This window comes from Pelophylax lessonae (genome assembly GCF_965119305.1).
Source record: "Pelophylax lessonae genome assembly, chromosome: 2".
NCBI classification, from domain to species: Eukaryota; Metazoa; Chordata; class Amphibia; order Anura; family Ranidae; genus Pelophylax; species Pelophylax lessonae.
In genome coordinates this window covers 690834052-690855996 of record NC_138769.1, presented here as the reverse complement: position 1 = coordinate 690855996, position 21945 = coordinate 690834052, and the positions used below count along the sequence as shown (strand labels likewise).

Genomic DNA, 21945 nt, shown 5'->3' with positions numbered 1-21945 from the left:
TAATATGAAGATGCGGGAAGAGAAAAGTGTAGCATTCAGCTCAGGATGTAAGCGGTGGTGGCTGAGTGACAAAGAGTCCCGATGATGGGGTGGTTCATATGGGTTGAGATACCTCGGAGGCTACAGTAGATTCCTGTCATGTGATCCTCAGCTGTGGCATGAGGATAGTCCCAGGAACCTAGTCTTTATCCATGGAGTAGCAACGCCTTGGATATGTATTTGAGTGGCTCGTCGTAGTCCCTAAAGTGTTACTAAACCCAGGACGCTGCATTCACTATATCTGGTCTCCCACAGTACATCGAACATGGAAATGCAACTATTTTAATAAATATAACTGATAAATACCTTTTCTCATTAGAAGTATATGGCACTCGTGTGACTTCTATCAGTGCCTGGGCAAGCACTAGTTAATCTTGAAGGGGGAGTTTTCATTCTCCTCTGACTGTCCTATGAGGCTGTATGACTCCTGACCCTCTGTATGGACAGTACTGATTGGCCCTGTGCTGATCACACGCACCCTCCCACTACATATACAGACTAATTATGCTGTTGAGGATTTAGGACTTTAACACTTTAGGAAGGGTTTAACACTTTAAGGAGCTGAATGTCTGTAAAAGCTAGTAGGAATACTGGTGTTCTGCACTGTCTATCTGAACTGTCTCAATGTCAGTGCTGGATCGTGGTGGTCAACCAGTAGGAAGATTAAGGCTCACATTTCCCTTCTGATGTCGGGCCTGATAAGTGAAAATGACCTCTGGTCAGAAGGGGGTGCTAACCCACAAGCTAACATACCGCACTGTTCATTATTTACTATGGACTGTTTAATTCTCTTTGTTGTGTTGTAAATTCTCTATGCAGGATTGCTCGATTCTTTGTGCTGTGCTGTACATGACTTATATTCTATATGTAGCACTGCCCCCTAGAGGGCTGCTGAGATTTACACGTTGCGGGTCCCCTGGGTTACCATTAACAACCGATAGCAGGCAGAACGGCATTTAAAGTCCTTGGCTCAGACAATAATCAGTCCAGGGGATGGTGGTTTTTGTGTTTTTATTTGGAACTGGGATGGGAGAAGGAATGAGTGGGATACTCCCAACTATGAACTATGCATCATTTCTGAGGACACTAGCTGAAATGTGTGCGGCAAGGCCGCTGCTTCACCTTGCTACTGAAGTGAAGATAAAAAGTATGATCCTGTTTAAGTTACTCTTCAGGGTCTAACTTGGCACCCCCTTTCTAACTTTGTGTGTGTGCTGAACTCCTGTCTGTTGATGCTCTACTGGAGCGGTCCCCTTTCCTGGGCAGACCCCTGGCATGCTTCTAAGTACTCACGGACACTGTTTTTCCCAAGGTTGCTTCTGCCTCAACTTCACTTGTCAGTCTCTTGGACCTCCTGGCTCAGCACCACACTCCTGGTCCACTAGGCCGACTGCCTGTGACCACTTTACACAACCAACAGGAGGAGAGACAGCCGTCACCCACCTCCTGGGACCTGGCTTCCCACCCAAAGACACCCTGTCACATATCCCAGGATCCACCACTGTTGGTGCCAACCCACTGGGATAGTTACAAAAGTCTGTGTGTCACTGGCTGGGTTTCCTCCTCTGTCCAACAGGCTCCCCTATTGTATACAGTGGGGACCAGGGCCGTCTTTCCGAATGGGCACGCCCGGCAATTGCCCGGGGGCCCCACTTGACAAGGGGCCCCACACAGGGTGGCAATTTACCCACTCTGCCCCCCCCCCCAGTTTAATTTACCTGGTGGTCTAGCCCGCAACTACCCCCCCCCCCCGACCAGTTTGTTCCTCTGCGGGTGCCAGCTGCTGTAGTTTCAGGCTCTGCGCTACACTGGTTACTGGGATGGCCAGCTGATTGACATCTAGCAACCAGTGACGTCTGGAAGAGAGGAGAGGGACCAGCATGCACAGCGGGGGAGGATCCTCCTCGTCCTCCTCCATGCCTAGAATGGCTCCACCCACCTCTTCCATTCTGTGTGCGGCCGCTGCGGGAAGGTAATGAGACTGATGTTTTTTTTTTATTATTCTCTCTCTCTCGTTTGGTAAATAGAAGCATAAGCACCGCCGGTGCACATGCTGCTCCACAAGGCAACCGCTCCTCAGTGTCAGAGCGGCTGACAGGCGGCTCTGCCCACAGAGTTTCTCCCCGTTCTCCTAGGTCACCAACGATCTCTACACCTACACATGGGAGCCCAGCTAAGTTCAAAGTTTGATTGCAGACACAGGGGGGTGAGGTGGCCAATTATTCCCCTATCTCTGACTTCCTGAATATTACCAGAGACCTGCCTGAATCCATAAAGTCTTTTCAGCCACAGATCAGCCAATATCAGAAAATGCACTTAAGGATATGCTTGTTTCACTCAGAAGCACATTGCATGCTGACATTATACAACTTACTAAGCACTTTACTGGTGAAATGCAGGCTATGGGATATAGGGTGCACCATATAGAATCTAAGATGGATGAATTTGCCTACACTATCAATGACCTGTTGGATGCCCATGACAAAAACATGGATGAAGCTAAACTAGAGGATCTGGAAGATTGCTCCAGGCGGAATCACTTAACAATAAGAGGGGTTCCGGAATCTCTACAGCCTCAGTATCCCTGAATGTATACCTGCGACTTATTTAAAGTGCTGATACCAGAGCTTAAAGAGGCGGACCTAATCATTGATAGAATACACCGTATACCCAAGCCTTCATTCATCCCAGAGCATAATCCCAGGGATACACTACTACGCATACTACCATGTAAGCATTCTACCATGTAAAACAACAGCTTCTGTACACATCTCGCAACATGGGTAACTTTCCACAATCTTATGAAAATCTACAATTCTTTGCTGACCTATCCCAGCATACCATGCAACTGCATAAAAAGCTGAATACCATTAACAAATGTCTGAGGAACCACAATATTATCTACAAGTGGGGAACTCCGACTAAGCTTTTGATCTTTAACATCCCCCAGTGCTCTTAACTAGGGATGATTGAACTTTTCAAAAGTTTGGTTCGGCCAGAACATCCAAACTTCCCGAAAGTTCGGCCCGGGTTTCAGAACCCCATTGAAATCAATGGGACCCGAACTTTGGTAATCAAAAAACACAATTTTGAAGCCCTAAAACCCAATAAATGCCCCTAAAAAGTACTTAGGGTTCTAGGTCATACCCCAGGGACTATTAATCACACAAAAAAATGTTCTTAAAAATTGTCATTTTTGATAGAGTGCTAATTATTGAAAAAAAAAAAAATTCTTTGGATTTAGTATCTGGGGGGTCTAAAAAGTGTATCTGTGAAGTTTCAGCTCTGTAGCATGTCCAGAACCATACAAAAAAAGATTGTTTGTATTATGTCACTTATAGAATAGAGATATGGCTTCGCTATTTTTACACCTTGCCGGTTTAGTAGCAGGCATGTTTTTGGGCATTTTTTGGGGTCTTTTGAGGCAGGCAAAACATCTGAACTTGTGTATACCGGTATATATACACACATACTTATATGTATATATACACCTAGACATATATAGGTGTGATAGTAGCAGAAATATATATTTGCGCTAATGAAATAATTAACACTAATATGGCTCCGCTCCTATAACACCTATATATGTGTAAGTGTAAAATACATATAAGTGTGTGTGTATATATACCACTATACACAAGTTCAGATGTTTTGCCTGCCTCCAAAAACCCCCAAAAAAATGCCTGCAACAACACACCTGGGCGTTTTTTTTTTTTGGCGCTAGCGTTTTTTTGGAAATTTTTTTGGGTTCTTTGGAGGCAGGCAAAACATCTGAACTTCTGTATAGGGATATATATATATATATATATATATATATATATATATATATATATATATACACACACACACTTATATGTATTTTACACATACACATATATAGGTGTGATAGGAGCGTAACTATATTGGTGTTAATTATTTCATTAGCGCAAGTAGTGTTTTCTGCTCCTTTCACACCTATATATGTGCAGGTGTATATATACATACATGGGTGTGTATATATACCCCCTATACACATGTTCAGATGTCATGCCTGACTCCAAACATGTCCTCAAAAAATGTCTATAAACGCCTGCAGCCAAAAAGCAGGCTGACCGGCGAGAAGCCATATTAGTGCACCGAATTTGACTTAAGAGAAACTATCTTTTCTCTATAGCGGTCACCCTGATATGGAAGGGTTTGGTCACCCTGCCATAGCAGTCAGTTCACCCTACACTACACTACGGTCACCCTGAAATGGAAGGGTTTGGTCACCCTGCCATAGCAGTCAGAGTCAGTTCACCCTACACTACATTACGGTCACCCTGGCACTTAACACTTTCCCTACAGAAACTAAATTTTTGCATCTAACTAAAGTGTAAAAGAGCACCCTAACTACACTAGATATCCCTTTCCTCACACTAATAAATGCTAAATGACACTTTTAAAGTAAAATTAACAGAACTGCTTCCACTCTCTTCCATGTCCCTGTATTACAATGCTAGGAATTTGGCGGGGGCTATCTTATATACTGGGGGGCGTATTCACTAATGATTGGCCTAGGGACCCCCTAGTCACTCCAATCACATTCCTAGCATTCTCCTGCCCCCTCAATTGGCTTTTACTAATGGTTCTGGTCCAATCACAGGCTTTTAAAGCCCATTTCCTGGCCCATTGCATTTTGGTCGGTTCTGGTTGCCGAATTCCAAACTTTTTCAGCAAAAAGTTCTAAATTCGGCCGAACCTCGAACACCCAATGTTCGGGTCGAACCGATGGTCAACCCGAACCGTTCGATCATCCCTACTCTTAACACCCCCCCCGCTCTTAACACCCCCCCCAGTGCTCTTAACACCCCGCTGCTCTTAACATCCCCCTGTGCTCTAAACACCCCCCCTGCTCTTAACCCCCCAGTGCTCTTGGCCCCCCCAGCATTCCTTAGCCCTCCCCATGCTCTTTAACCCCCCATGCTCTTTAGCCCCCCCCTGTGCTCTTCAGCTCCCCACAGTGCTTTTCATCTCCCCCCCCTCTATGCTCTCTGGCTCCCCCAGTGCTCTCCACCCCCATGCGCTCCCTGGATCCCCCCTCAGTGATTTCCAATTCCCCCCTTCCCCCCGTGCCTTCCAACCCCCCGGTTTTTCTATGTCCTACTGTACGTTACTTATCATAAATGTTGTACTGTTTGTTATTTACTGTGAACTGTTTTATTATTTATGTTGTGCTGTATGTTACCTATTCTGGACTACTTTTTTATCTGTGTCATGCTGCATGTTATTTACTCTGGAACTTTTTCGTTCTGTATGACATGCTGTACGTTATTTACTCCGATTACTATTATCTATGTCATGCTGTACTTTACCTACTCTAGACTTTTATTTTCTATGACATGATGTATGTTATTTACACTGAACTGTTTTATTATCTATATTGTGCTGTAAGTTACTTACTCAGGACTGTTTTATTCTCTGTGTCGTGCTGTACATTACTTACTATGATCTGTTTTATTATCTATGTTCTGCTGTACATTATCTATCCTCCTGAGCTGTTTTATTCTCTATGTCATGTTGTATGTTACTTACTCTGAACTATTTTGCGCTATGTCATGCTGTATGCTACCTATTCTGGATTGTTTTAGGACTTAGCCAGACAGGCAATTAGTCCTCCATGCATAGCTGCTGGCTGATGTGTGTACATTCACCTTGGAACTATGTTGAAGCAGCCCATAGAAGTGGATGCACAGGCAGCTGCTGCACGGAAAAATTGTATGTCAAATGATATGTCAAGGAGCAAGTGCATGGATCCAAATGCAGACATTCTGATCATGGTTGGTCGTATTTTCACCTAGTGGTAACAGACTTCCTGTCTTGGGGTGTCTCCACTCTGGATGGAGGAGCAACAGACACACCCTTGTATTTGTTACACCGTTTTATACAGTGTTATTTCATCAGTACAGTTCAACAAACAAGATGGCTGCTCTAAAAAGAGGCCCACCATGGGCTAGTTCTCAATCGAACATTCTCAATACTTATCAGAGTCCAGAAGATCCATAAGAATCTGTTAACAGAGCAGATCTGTGGAGAAAGAACACTCAAGGATCTTTGCCTCTGACACACTGATGTGGTCTTGTGCATTTACCTTTGTCCATTCACTATACAGTATGCTTGTAGAGCTAGCCCTGCAGGAGCTGTTGGTTATATTTGGTCTTCTGCTCTTTCTTTGGTCCTAGCTGGAACCTCACTTCTACTGGTACCACCAGAATACCCTGGCTGGGAACTCCCAGCAGTCACACAAGAACGGCACACTCTGACTGTTGGAAAATAAACAGATTGTATAGGCAGACCAAAGTGTAACGATAACACAGTGAATCAGTAATTCAGTGTCAATACATGAGAAAACAGTGCAATACAAATGCAATGCAGTTAACCCAAGTACCTTTAAGCATGGACTCAGAGTGTACTGCAGTACTAACAGCATAAACAATAGCTCTCTCTGACCGAGAAATTATGCCCCTGGTGACTGTGGAAGGCTAACAAAAAGTATGGTAGGCTAGTTCACTTGAAGACTTTAGGTTAAGAGGGGCTAGGATTAGGCCTGAGAATTTGATACACTATCAGAAAACTAGTGCTGCCACCAGGCAGGCCACAAGATCTGAATAGTCCTTTGATGTTAACATAAGCCGGCTCAGTTGGGGTCCTTTAGTTAGCGCGGAAAGCAGTGTGAACTTCTAGGGCGTAGAGTTCAGGAAAGGTTAAATTAAGGGTTAAACTCAGTCAGTGGGTATGCCTATTTAAAGCACCCGAGAGTGGATTGGAAAGAGTTAATGTTGGGAGAGCAGTGTCAATGAAGGGTAATGGCCCTGCCAGGCCTGTGGGGCAGGTAGGAAGGATTATAGCAACTGTGTGGATCAGAGACCCTTTCAGTCCTTATGCGGTAATCCTTAGGGGATAATGAGTTGTCTGTGCAGTGGGGTAGTGATACGGGTGTGGCGATCAGGATGAATGCAGCACAGTCAGCGACTCTGGATGATAGAAGATCCCCCTCAAGTTATCCCTATGATTTGGTGCTCAGCGCAGCAGCCTACTCCATAGCTCTAATACAGCCCTGTAGAATGCAGTCCCACTCCACCAAACAGCATGGCAGGGTCACACACACACCTTCCTGGTTGGAGCATCTCTCTCTAACTGCTCAGCTCCTTCCCTGACTTTCTGTTTTATATTGTCTCTCCCCTTTACTGGTACTTATGGGCTTTGTAGTTGTGACCCCAGCTTCACTGTATGCAAGATCTTCCTTCGAGACTACATTTCCCAGATTGCACTGCTCACTTGTATTAGAGCTATGGCAAAGCAAAATAGTGAACACTGCCATCTTGGGGGCGGTTATGTGAATAAATTGTGGTTATCTGAATTATACCAGTTTTTTTCATTTTTCCTTTTTTTTTGGTATACATTAACCACTTCAGCCCCGGAAGGTTTTACCCTCTAAGGACCAGGCCATTTTTTTCGGTACAGCACTGCGTCATTTAAACTGACAATTGGGCGGACGTGCGAAGCTGTACGCAAAGAAAATGTATGTCCTTTTTTTCCCACAAATCGAGCTTTCTTTTGGTGGTGTTTGATCACGTCTGCGGTTTTTATTTTTTGCGTTATAAACAAAAAAGGACTGACAGTTTCTGCTATAATACGTACCCAATAAACAAAAGTAAAAAAATCAAATTTTTTCATCAGTTTAGGCCAATATGTATTCTGCTACATATTTTTGGTAAAAAAAACCCCAATAAGTTTATACTGATTGGTTTGGGCAAAAGTTATAGCATCTACAAACTATGGGATAGATTAATGGAATATTTATTTTTATATTTTTTTTTACTAGTAATGGTGGCAATTAGCAATTTTTAACGAGACTGTAATATTGCAGTGGATAAATAGCTGCTGCCTCTGTTTGATCTGACACTGACTCTTTTTAGGGACCAGTGATACCAGTACAGTGATCAATACTAAAAGAAATGCACTGTCACTGGCAGGGAAGGGGTTAACATCAGGAGCGATCAAAGGGTTAAGTGTGCTCCTAGGGAGTGCTTTCTAACTGTATGGGGGATGCTTTGACTGGGGAAGACAGAGATCCATGTTCCTGCTAAGCAGAAACACAAGATCTCCATCTTCCTCTGTGACAGAACAGTGGTCTGCCTTGTTTACAAACCAAACATTCAGTGGGTCCTGGCACCCATCGCGGCCGCTGGACCTGCTTATTGGCTCCCACTGTGTCCAATCACAACCGGAGCAGGTTGCCAGCGGCGTGGGTGTACGCCCCAAACCCAGAGGACGACCTGACCTACAGGTACGTCGGTTCGCGCAGGAGAGCTGTCCTGGTGCACTATATCTGCGGGAGGGGGGTCTCCAAGTGGTTAATAAAAGTGGACCATGGTAAGGACCCCCTTCAGTGGTAAAAAATTTTAACTTGCCATTTTTGCTGGACAGTTTGGTCTGTTAAACAAAGTATAAAATGTAAAGACTTGCTGGCAAAATTACTAGGTAAAAATAAGGGGAAAAAAGAAAATGACTGCAACCGCCACATTTAAAGGAGAAGTACAATGGCGCCAGGATCTGCCCACATGCCTGGACCTGAGCTGCTGAGAGCCGGAGCCAGTCACTCCCGTCACTCGCGATCTCCCGCTGGAGAGGGAGAAAGGCAGGCGGCTGATGTAAACAAAGCCGCCTGTCATTCTCCCTGGTGTAACTGCAGAGATCATACGATCCTGCTTTGTAGGATTGTATGTCTCTGTGGTTACATCACAAGCCACGCCCCTTTACAGTTAGAATCACGCGCCTAAGGACACACTTAATCCCTTGAGCACTAATAAAGTTAACCCCTTCCCTGCCAGTGTCATTTTTACAGTAATAGTGCATATTTATAGCACTGATTACTGTAGTAATGTCACTGGCCCCCCCAGAAGTGTCAAAAATGTCAGTCAGGGGTCTAATCTGTCCGCCGCAATGTCGCAGTCCCGCAAAAAAAAAACACAGATCGCTGCCATTACTAGTTAAAAAAAAAAAAAAAACAACAAAAATGACATAAATCTTTCCCGTAGTTAGTAAACACAATAACCTTTGCGCAAACCAATCAAAATCCGCTTATTGCGTTTTTTTTTTTACCAAAAATATGTAGCAGAAAACAAATTGGCCTAAAATGGTAAAAAATATAGATTTTTTCCATTTTTTGTTTGAGAATTTCATATAAAAAAATTTGAAAAATATTGTTATTTTTTCAAAATTGTCACTCTTTTTTTGTTTATAGCGCAAAAAGTAAAAGTCACACAGATGATCAAATACCACCAAAAGAAAGCTCTGTTTGTTGTAAAAAAAGGACGTCAATTTCATTTGGGTACAGCGTCGCACGATCGCGCAATTGTCTGTTAAAGTCATGCAGTGCCGAATCGCAAAATAGGCCCTGGTCTTTGAGCAGCCAAATCCTCCGGGGCTTAAGTGGTTAAAGTGGAACTACATCCTCTTACAGCTAAGGAAGCTGCCTCTGTTTGATCTGCATCTGCAATGGTGCTGCACATGTGATCAGCTATGACACCAGCCATTTGATGTCGCTGCATCCCAATTCACATAAATGGATGTAGCATATGCTATAGTTTGCCCATGTGAACAGGTTTTGGGAAAACAAACAAATTGGTGGGTCTGGTTTGTTTTAAGGAGTTCACGAGTATCACACTACAGTGTATATTATGTATTGGTAATTATTTCCAACTAGATAGTTCAGATTTGCTTGAGAATTTCACTCCAGAGTATATATTCATATGACCTAGTACTTTAACCACTTGCCGACCGCCCGCCGCAGATATACTACAGCAGGTTGACTCGGCTGCGCGAATTGACGTATACGTATGTCAGTTTTGGAGAGCGCTCCCATTAGACACCGGGGAAGCCGATCCACGGGGCCGGCAGCTGCGATTGCCGCCGGGCACCCGCGATCGCTCCCCGTGGAGAGAGAACGGTGGTCTGTTGTTGTGAACACAGCAGACCATTGTTCCCTCTGGAATTAGCACAGAGCGCCTGTGTTCCTCCTATATAGGATCACAGGTCTCTGTGTTGATTCCACAAGCCCATCCCCCTCAAAGTTAGAAAACACCCCCTAGGCTCACACTTAACCCTTTGATCGCCCCTTGGTTATCCACTTCCCTGCCAGGGTCATTATTACAGTATCAGTGCATATTTTTAGCACTGATTACAGTAGTAATGTCACTGGTCCCCCCAAAAGTGACAAAAATGTCAGTTAGGGGTCTGTCCCCTGCAATGTCGCAGTCCCACTAAAAATCGCAGATCTCCATTATTACTAGTAAATAAAAATAAATAAAAATGACATAAATCTCTCCCCCAGACTGTAGACGCGATAACTTTGGCGCAAACCATATTTTTTTTTACCAAAAATATGTGGCAGAATACAAATTGGCCTAAAATGATGAAAACATTTGATTTTTACATTTTTTTTTTTTATTGGGAATGTTATATAGCAGAATGTGAAAAATACAGAGTTTTTTTGTCAGAATTGTCGCTCTTTTTTTGTTTATAGCGCAAACAACTAAAATCACAGAGGTGATCAAAGACCACCAAAAGAAAGCTCTATTTGTGGGGGGAAAAAAAAGGACATCAATTTTATTTTGGCTCAGCGCCGCACAACCATGCACTTGTCCGTTAAAGTAACGCAGTGTCGAATAAAAAAAAAAATGGCCTGGTCATTAAGGGGGTAAAACCTTCCGGACCAGAACTGGTTAATATAATCCAAAAAAGATGTATCTCTTATAGGAAGTAGTTGCATAGGATATAGCATATAGCAGTTATCTCAATCCATATCTTCAGCCAGGCATCATTTTACCACTTAAGGCAGATAGAAATATATTAACAAGTATTCCTCGAAGTCATTATTCATGGCTTACATGAGATATAGAAATTGCTTTGTAAATGTCAAGTACTGTACCAGACAAAAATTTTAAAATCCTCCAGAACTCTGAATATTTAGGGTTACTTTAAATAAAAATGACCTTGTATTGGAGGATAGACAGTCTCCCATTCAAATATTTACATATAAACACATCCAAAATATATACTGTATTTATAAGCCTGAACAATTCAATATCAATGGCATTCAAAACCAGGCAGAACCTCCAACCCTGCCCTGGTGTTGAGATTTAGGCTGATAATTTTCACGTCTATCACTAGAAGTTTGGATTTAGAATAATATTGCTTCTTGGCTAACTAGAAAGACTATAGCTCAAGCTTTTGAGGAACGATTCCCCCTTCTGTCATTGGCTAACACACATCTGCTGCTACATCTATATCTAATTATATTCAAATAAAGACTCTAGTTGTACCTTACTGCCGAGTGTGCACATGGGTCTGGAGGGGTTGCGGGCATTCTGGGTGGCGGAGGTGCCGGAGCTGGACTCAGAGGACAGGGAGGATATCTGGGACTACCCCTTCAAATACTTGGTCTCTTCCAGAGACCATTTGGTTCAATTTAACCGCTTGCCGACTGCTCACAGTATATTTACTGCGGCAGTCAGCCCCTCACAGGCAAAGTGACGTTAATTAACGTCACTAGCCTGGGGGGGTCTGGGGAGCGAGCGCGCGCCGCCGAAGGCGCGCTCCCGCGCGGTCACGGACCCCCCCCCCCGCGCGTGTGACCGGCGGACCCGATGTCCGCCGGTCACTCGGCGATCGTCGGGGGAGAGGGAGAAAGTCAGGCGGCTTGTGTAAACAAGCCACCTGTCACTCTCCTCGGTGTAAAAACACTGATCACACGGTTCTACTATGTAGAACCGTTGATCAGTGTCCTTACACCTCAAGTCACAGCCAATCACAGTAAAAAATCACGCCCCTAGGGACACACACAGCCCCTCCCTTTCAAATAAAGTTAACCCCTTCGCTACCAGTGTATTTTTACAATAACAGCGCATATTTATAGCACTGATTACTGTAGAAATGTCACTGGTAACCCCAAAAGTGTCAAAAATGTCAGTCAAGGGTCCGATCTGTCCGCCCCAATGTCACAGTACCGCAAAAAAAATCGCAGATCGCCGCCATTACGCGTTAAAAAAAAACCAACAAAAATGACAAAAATCTTTCCCTTTGTTAGTAAACGCGATAACTTTTGCGCAAACCAATAAAAATACGCTTTTTGCAATTTTTTTTACCAAACATATGTAGCATAAAACAAATTGACCGAAAATGTTAACAAATTTTGATTTTTACATTTTTTTTGGGGAATTTCATATAAAAAAATGTGAAAAATATTGTTATTTTTGCAAAATTTACGCTCTTTTTTTGTTTATAGCGCAAAAAGTAAAAAGCGCACAGGTGATCAAATACCACCAAAAGAAAGCTCTGTTTGTGGGAAAAAAGGACGTCAAATTTGTTTAGGTACAGCGTCGCACGACCACGCAATTGTCCGTTAAAGTCACGCAGTGCCGAATCGCAAAATACCCCCTGGTCGTTTAGCAGCCAAATCCTCCGGGGCTTAAGTGGTTAAAATCTTACACAAATTTCACCTAACACCAACTAGATTGCATAGGACAGTGGTCCTCAACTCCAGTCCTCAGGACCTACTAACAGGCCAGATTTTAAGTATTACCTGGGGGAGATGCAGACTAGAGTACTGCAATCGCTGAATAGCAAATTATATCACCTGGGATGTATTTTAGTTATATTGCAAACCTGACCTGTTAGTGGGTCCTGATGACCAGAGTTGAGAACCACTGGCATAGGATATTTCCCAATGTACCGGGGACATGCTGGCATTACCAGTTGGATGCACCCACATACACACATATGATATGGCATTGCCTGTCCTTACAATCATATTGGTCAGAGGTCCTGGGCTTCATTACCCAATTGACTACCTTTCCCGTACCGCCTAAGGTCGAGGTTTGCATTCTGGGACTTGTTAATGCGTTGGTTCACTCTACACGGCTCATATCTTGTTGGGTCTCCTGCTTTTCTATGCGAGAATGCTAAGTGTCGGTTCACACTATGGCGATCCGACTTGGGGGGCGACCTGTGAAGTCGCGTGCACCGTGACTTCGGCGCGACTTGCACGAACTTCATAAAATGAAGGTCTATGCAAGTCGCTCCAGGTCGCCCCAAAGTAGTACAGGACCCTTTTTCTAAGTCGGAGCGACTTCTGTCGCTCCTATTAGAACCGTTCCTGTGCCACACAATGGACCGCGACGGTGCACGACTTGTCAGGCTGACCAAGTCGCCTGACAAGTCGTACTAGTGTGAACCGGCACTAATAGTGTTGCGGTGGAGAGGTGATGGGGCTCCTACTTTAAATATGTGGAAAGCATTAGTGAACTCTGTAATACCACTATATAAAGATGCCTATGCCAATAGGGGGTGCCCCCAAAAATTCACCAAAGTTTGGAGTATTTGGTTAGAAGTGGAAGACACCACGATGATATTGTCGATGCCTGTGATGATATTGTGACTACTGCACGTTAATCCACTTTATTCTTGCTGTTATGGTTGGGGGGATGCCGGGCCACTGGCCACCTTTCTTTGAACTCATTTGTTTAACGCTCTATAATAGTCCTTCCTCTTTGAGGTTCTTCCATTTTTTGGAGTACACACTCAATCTCCTTAAGGCAGCTGTTATGTAGTTGGGGTTTTGGCTGTTTTTGTTGTTCATGTTTTTATTTTCTTACCGTTTTTGTTTTTCGAGCCTGGGTATGCCTGCAGGCTCTGTTTTTGTAACCTTTTCTTACAAAAAAAAAAAGATTTTGTAAAAAAAAGGTTTTTAAAAAAACACTACACTGAAACACGTTTTTTAACCACTTGCCGACCGGTCACATTGACCGTACTGCGGCACAGTGGTTCGGTATCGCCCAGCGACGTAGTACTACGTCGCTGAAATCCTCCCCCTGTAGGCGGCGCTCGCGCGCCACTGGAGGCGCGCTCCCGCTGTTTTCATTCACAGCGGGAGTCGGGCCAGGGGAGGAGCGGCGGCGATCGCCGCTGCTCTTCCCCGATCGTCGGGGAATCTAGTTTGGAGATCCGCCCGCTTGTGTAAACAGAGCGGGCGGATCTCCTCAGTGACAGGGAGTGACAGATCGCAGGGTTCAGCATAGCTGGACATCCGATCTGTCCCTGACTCACTCAGTCACCTCCCCCCACACACGTCAGTAAGCACCAGGCATACATTAACCCCTCCCTCTCCAATAAAATTAACCCCTTCCCTGCCAGTGTCATTTTTACAGTAACAGTGCATATATATAGCACTGATTACTGCAGTAATGTCACTGGTAACCCCAAAAGTGTCAAAAATGTCAGTCAAGGGTCCGATCTGTCCGCCACAATGTCGCAGTCCCGCAAAAAAAATCGCAGAGCGCCGCCATTACTTGTTAAAAAAAACACCAAAAATGACAGAAATCTTTCCCTTAGTTAGTAAACGCAATAACTTTTGCGCAAACCAATCAAAATACGCTTATTGTGATTTTTTTTTTTACCAAACATAGGTAGCAGAAAACAAATTGGCCAAAAATTTAAAAAAAATTGGATTTTTACATTTTTTGGGGGGGAATTTCATATAAAAAAATGTTAAAAATATTGTTATTTTTTCAAAATAAACGCTCTTTTTTTGTTTATAGCGCAAAAAGTAAAAATCGCACAGGTGATCAAATACCACCAAAAGAAAGTTCTGTTTGTGGGAAAAAAAAGGACGTAAATTTTGTTTGGGTACAGCGTCACACGACCGCGCAATTGTCAGTTAAATTTGCACAGCGCCGAATCGCAAAAAGTGGCTCAGACGTAAGACAGCAAAATCCTCCGGTGGTAAAGTGGTTAAAGCAAAACAGTTCCTATTGCTGCCTGTTCTCCTGCTGGAGGAATCTGCTTCACTTCTTATCCTGATGGTGACCATGCTGAATGAAAAATCTCAACGCTGAGTACTCAGACATTAATAAAAAACACATAGAATTTCTAACCCTTCCCCACTCTATCCAATACTAAAATAGAAAAAAAAAAGTTTTTTTTTGTTCCCAGAGTTAAACATACCCTATATTACCAAAAGTATTGAGACGCCTGCCTTTACACACACATTAACTTTAACGGCATCCCAGTCTTAGTCCATAGGGTTCAATATTGAGTTTGTAATAGTATGTTGTGCCATCAAAGTCCATTTTTGCTTCTTTTTTGATTTCTATGATTTAGGACGAGGCACTGAGTATCATGGTGTGTCCATAGTGCCACTCTATGATGACACTTCACATTTTGCCAATATTGAGTTGGCCCACTCTTTACAGCTATAACAGCTTCAACTCTTCTGGGAAGGCTGTCCACAAGGTTTAGGAGTGTCTATGGGAATGTTTGACCTTTATTCCAGAAGCACATTTGAGAGGTTAGGCACTGATGTTGGACAAGAAGGCCTAGCTCGCAGTCTCCACTCTATAGTAATTCATCCCAAAGGTGTTCTATTAGGTTGAGGTCAGGACTCTGTGCAGGCCAGTCAAGTTCCTCCACCCCAAACTCCCTCATCCATGTCTTTATGGATCTTGCTTTGTGCACTGGACCAAATCATTTGGTGGAGGTGGGATTATGGTGAGGGGTTGTTTTTCAGGGGTTGGGCTTGCCTCCTTAGTTCCAGTGAAGAGAACTCTTAAGGCGTCAGCATATCAAGACATTTTGGACAATTTCATGCTCCCAACTTTATGGGAACAGTTTGGGGATGGATTCTTCATGCTCCAACATGACTGCACACCAGTGCACAAAGCAAGGTCCATAAAGACATGGATGAGCGAGTTTGGGGTGGAGGAAGTAGACTGGCCTGCACAGAGTCAGCAATGATTAAGCACGTGGTGTAAAACGCGTCTGCTGACCCAGTGTCGTCTTGTATGTCGGGTGTTGGAATTATGTATCTGCAATAAACCTTTGTTTCCTTGAGTGTTGGAAGTGCCACTTTTTTCTTCTATTACATGGATCTCCAGGCTGTGGACCTTGGCGAGCACCCAGCGCTCTAGGATCATTACAGCCTTCCCTGGATATTCAGCCTGCAGCAAGCTTTGGAGCGGTGTATCCCATTCCGCTTCTCCCTTCTGATTGTCCTGCACAGAGTCCTGACCTCAACCTGATAGAACACCTTTGGGATGAATTAGAGCACAAACTGTGAGCCAGACCTTCTCTCCAGCATCAGTGCCTGACCTCACAAATGTGCTTCTGGAAGAATGGCCAAGCATTCCCATAGACCAGTGATGGCGAACCTTGGCACCCCAGATGTTTTGGAACTATATTTCCCATCATGCTCATGCACTCTGCAGTGTAGTTGAGCATCATGGGAAATGTAGTCCCAAAACATCTGGGGTTCCAAGTTTCACCATCACTGCCGTAGACACACTCCTAAACCTTGTGAACAGCCTTCCGAGAAGAGTTAAAGCTGTTATAGCTGCAAATGGTGGGCCAACTCAATATTAAACCCTACGGACTAAGACTGGGATGCCATTAAAGTTCATGTGCATGTAAAGGCAGGCGTCCCAATACTTTTGGTATTGGTATTATAGTGTATATTGAATGCATCTTTGTGCCATCAGTTTGTTGTCCTTCCCTTTTCAACTGTCATTTTGTAGAGACTGAAAACGACCATGTTATTCATCAACAGTCATTTGTCCAAAACAAATGTGCAATATTTTGCTGAATGAAGCAGCTGATTAACTGACTTTTTTTCTTCTACAGATTCAGCCATACCCTACCAAAGAAATACTGCAGCAGAAAATGCACGATTACATAAGATGGCAAGATTATAAATCGCAGCTCATCAGAAAACATCACTGACTCCATCAGCAGCCTAGAACAACCTACAGTGATGGTTAATCCTTTCAGGATTTAAAACCGAGACACATGAGATTTTCCACCCCCTGTTTAACCTCACTTAGAAAAAGTCATTCGCATTTGATAACTCTATCCCAAATTCTCCTTCCCTTTTTGGAGCTGTCCCAGTACAATTCAGGCTGTTTGGACTGATGCTTTGTTGCAACTTGGTGGTGCTGAGTTTTTTGGGAGAGAAGGGGTAGCCATGACTTCTCCTTCTTTTATTTTATGAGACTCATTCATTTTGCCCATTCTGTTCTCCTGTTGGATCACTAAGTCCTAGCCCTGTGTAAGCTTCCTTTCCATCTTCTTGCCATGCCTATTTTATTGTTCTTTTTTAACCGCTCCCGGACCGCCCGCCACAGTTTTACTGCGGCAGGCAGCCCTTCCTGCGCGAACCTACGTAGCTCTATGTCGGTCGCGCGCCTGCAGCTAGGGGGCGAGTGCACACCAGCGTTGGCACGCTCCCACCCCCACTAGTCAGCGGGGACTCCAATGCATGGGGCCGGCAGCTCCGATTGCCACCTGCCACCCGCGATCGCTCCCCGCTCAGAGATAAAGACGGTCAGCTATTGTAAACACAGCTGTATACTGCTGCTGGGGGGCCCTCCTGCGCAAACCAACGTAGCTCTACGTGGGTCACGCGCCTGCAGCTAGGGGGCTAGCGCGCGCCGCCAGGAGCGAGCTCCCGCCCCCTCTAGTCAGCGGGGACTCCAATGCATAGGGCTGGCAGCTCCGATTGCCGCCTGCCAACCGTGATCGTTTCCCGTTGAGAGAGAAGGACGGTCAGCTATTGTAAACACAGCTGACCGTTCTTCTCTCTGGAATCATCACAGAGCTCCTGTGATCCTTCTATATAGGATCAAAGGTCTCTGTGATCATTTCAAAAGCCCCTCCCCCATACAGTTAGAATCACTCCCCTAGGCTCACATTTAACCCCTTGATCATCCACAGTGTTAACCCCTTCCCTGCCAGTGTCATTATTACAGTAACAGTGCATATCTTTAGCACTGATTACTGTAGTAATGTCACTGATTCCCCCAAAAGTGTCAAAAATGGCAGTTAGGGGTCCGATCTGTCTGCCGCAATGTCGCAGTCCCGCTAAAAATCGCAGATCGCCGCCAATACTAGTAAAAAGAAAAAAAAAAAAAACAATAAAAATAACATAAATCTTTCCCGTAGTTAGTAGACACGATTTTGCGCAAACCAATCAAAATACACTTATTGCAATTTTTTTTTTTTACTAAAAATATGTAGCAGAAAACAAATGGGTCTAAAATGTTAAAACATTTTGATTTTTAAATAAAACATTTTTTAGGAATGTTAAATAGCAGAAAGTGAAAAATATTGTTTTTTTTTCAGAATTGTCACTCTTTTTTTGTTTATAGCGCAAAAAATAAAAATCGCACAGGTGATCAAATATGACCAAAATAAACCTCTATTTGTGGGGAAAAAACGGACATCAATTTTTTTGGGTGCAGTGTCGCACCACCGCGCAATTGTTTGGTAAAGTAATGCAGTGCCGAATCGCAAAAAATGGTCTGGTCATTAAGGGTGCAAATCCTTCTTGTCCAGAAGTGGTTAAATTGACTTCTGGTTGCAATTGTTGACACTTGGCTAACTAAAAAAATAAAGAAAAAATGGTGTGCCCCCCAGTTCATACCAGGACCCTTGGGTCTCGTATGGATTTTAGGGGGAACACCAAAATGAAATAAACAAAAACTCCATGGGGTCACCCCCAAAATCCATACCAGATTCTTATCCAAGCATGCAGCCTGGCAGGTCAGGAAAGGGGGGGGGGGCAAGTGAGCCTCCCCGCCCTCCTGAACCATACCAGGCCACATGCCCTCAACATGGGGGGATGAGTGCTTTTTGCTGGGTGGGCACTTTGTCCTCATGAGCACAAGTACTTTGTCCTCATGTTGATGGGAACAAGGGCCTCTTCCGGATAACACTGGGCGGTGGTTGTGGGGGTCTGTGGGCAGGGGGCTTATAGGAATCCGGAAGCCCCCTTTAAGAAAGGGGGCCCCCAGATTCCCTCCTCCATGTGAATGAGTGTGGGGTACATTGTACCCCTGCTATTTCACCAAAAAAACTGTCAAAAATAAATGAAAACACTACAAGGGTTTTTGACAAGTCCTTTATTAAAAAAAAGAATAAAAAACAATGTCCCCTGATATAGATCCATCATCAATCATGACGCCCGCTGCACCCGGTCCCCTTCCTTAACAACATATTGACTGCACTCGGCGGGATGTTCCGGAACATCCCGCCGAACGCTGAGGAAATTTGAGTGTTCGGCAAACTATTGCTCGGCCTGAACAGTTCGCCCAACACTACTCAATTGCTAGAAAGGTTAGGTAACGTGCATGGGTGTTGTATACACATTTATAATACTCTGTATGTGCTGTATGGTTTTCCTACAATTGTAAGTACACTGCTCAAAAAAAATTAAAGGAACACTTTGAAAACACATCAGATCTCAATGGGGAAAAATATCATGCTGGATATCTATACTGATATGGACTGTGTAATGTGCTTGGAATGAAAGGATGCCACATAGTTTGATGGAAATTAAAATGATCAACCTACATAGGGCTAAATTCAAAGAGACCCCAAAAATCAAAGTGAAAAAATGATGCAGCAGGCTTGTCCATTTTGCTGAAACTTCATTGCTTTAACTCAAAATGGTACTCAGTAGTTTATATGGCCCCCCCACGTGCTTGCATGCATGACTGACAACTTCGGGTAATGCTCATAATGAGATGCTGAATGGTTTCCTGGGGTATTTCCTCTAATCTGAACCAGGCCATCAATAAACCCCTGAACAGACTGAGGTGCAACCTGGGGACATCTGATGGACCGAAACATAATGTCCCAGTGGTGTTTAATTGGATTTAGATCAGGTGAGCATATAGGTCATTCAATGGTATCAATTTCTTCATCCTCCAGGAACTGGCTGCATACTCTAGCCACATGTACTGGGTAATGTCATGCTCCAGGAGAAACCCAGGACCCACTGCACCAGTGTAGGGTCTGACAATAGATCCAAGGATGTTATCCAGATACCTAATGGCAGTCAGGTTGCCATTGTCTAGCCTGCAGAGGTCTGTGAGTCCCTCCATGGATATGCCTCCCAGACCATCACTGACCCACCACCAAATTGGTCATTCTGACTGATTTTACAGGCAACATAACATTCTCCATGGCTTCTCCAGACCCTTTCACGTCTGTCATATGTGCTGGGGGTGAACCTGCTGTCATCTGTGAAAAGCAAAGGGTGCCAGTGGCGGTAATGCCAATTTTGGTGTTCAATTAGAAATTCCAATCAAGCTCCATGGTGCCGGGCAGTGAGAACAGGGCTCACTAGAAGATGTAAGGACCTCAGGTCAACCTCATGAAGTCTGTTTCTGATTGTTTGGTCAGAGACATTCACACCAGTGGCCTGCAGGTAGTTATTTTGTAGGGCTCTGGCAGTGCTCATCCTGTTCCTCCTTGCACAAAGGAGCAGATACTGGTCCCGCTGATGGGTTAAGGACCTTCTACGGCCCTGTCCAGCTCTCCTCCAGCCTGTCTCCTGGAATAATCTCTATGCTCTTGTGACTGTGCTGGGAGACACAGCAAAGCTTCTGACAATAGCACGTATTGATGTCAAATGCAAAACTAGTGAAAAACAGTCAGAAAATATGAGTAGGGAATAAAATCTCAGGGGCCTCCACCTGTAAAACCATTCCTGTTTTGGAGGTCATCTCATTGGTGCCCATCTAGTACACCTGTTGTTAATTTCATTAACACCAAAGCAGCTGAAACTGATTAACAACCCCCTCTGCTACTTAACTGACCAGATCAATATCCTAGGAGTTTAATTGACTTGATGCTATACTCTGATTAAAAAGTGTTTCTTTCATTTTTTTGCACAGTGTAGTTTAAAATGTGTGGCATTTCTGCTCAGTGAAGCACATTAATAGACTACAGGGATTATACTTCCTTGCTTTAATGCAAAGTAACCCTAAAGATAAAAGCAAAACTGTCCGACAGTGTTGCAGTTTACAGATTTAGCACCCTCCTAGGTAGGTGCTAGGCAAAGCATATATGTGGCTCTTGCTGCTTATCAGGGGAGCCTGATCTATTAGTTTAGCCTGTCACATGTTTCCAAGTGTGATTCACTGGGTCTGAGGGAGTGTCCCCACTGCAGGCAACGAGGGAGCTCATTGGACAGTGGAGGAAACCTAGCCAGGGGCACACTCTGTTTTATGTCAGTTCCAGTGGGAGGGCATTCCTGCAATACATCCTGGGATTTTGGCAGGAGAATCAGTTGCAGGAGGAGGTGATGGGTGTCTCTCCTTCTGTAAAGTGTGAAGGTGGTCCAGGCAGTCGGCCTAGGGACCAGAGGTTGAGCTGGGCTGCAAGGGATCCAGAGTTGCTAACCAAGTGGAGCTGCTGGGCAGAAATCTTCAGGAAAAACAGCATCGTGAGTACTCAAGAACTGCCCAGGGGTCTGCCTAAGAGAGGAGACCACTCCAGAGAGGTCAAAGGGGATCAAGGAGCCAGCTAACCAGGAGTGCACAGTAAAGGGGGTGCCAAGTAGTTAAACCCTGAAGTTAGGGAGTAAAAGGGGGAACCAGGAAGGGCACTGAAGTGTTCAGCAATACAGTTTGCTCTAATGTCAGCTACCTCAGGAAGGAGTGCCTTAGGGAGCTTAAAATGACTTTTCCCACAGTCAGAGGTGAAGTTCTAGTATCTTGCCTTGCTGAGGCCAGCATCAGTCAGCGTTAACCAGCATCAGTCAGCCCTAACAAAACGCCAAGTAGCATTATTCAGTGTCCCTGCCTAATTGTGCATAGTTCAGTTGTTGGAGTATCCCACTTCTCCCTTCTCCCATCCAAGTTCTCAAATAAACCCTTAGAGCCCGTTCACACCAATACGACTTGTCAGGCGACTTGTCAGCCCGACAAGTCGTGGACCGCTGCGGTCCATTGTGTAATACAGGAACGGTTCTAATAAGAGCGACACAAGTCGCTCCCACTTAGAAAAAGGTTCCTGTACTACTTCGGGGCGACCTGGAGCGTCATGCAT

General features: G+C 44.4%; 1 protein-coding gene across 2 annotated transcripts in view; it reads left to right on the top strand.

The window, feature by feature from the left end:
- The window catches only part of LOC309545257 (cyclic nucleotide-binding domain-containing protein 2-like), a 525861-nt gene extending 508703 nt beyond the window's left edge, over positions 1-17158 (top strand). For both annotated transcript variants that reach the window (XM_082244395.1, XM_082244394.1), the window contains one exon: positions 16735-17158. In XM_082244395.1, the coding sequence (XP_082100521.1) occupies positions 16735-16833 (99 nt within the window). In that variant the 3' untranslated portion in view covers positions 16834-17158. The remainder of the gene's footprint in view (positions 1-16734) is intronic.
- The last annotated feature ends 4787 nt before the right edge of the window (positions 17159-21945 follow it).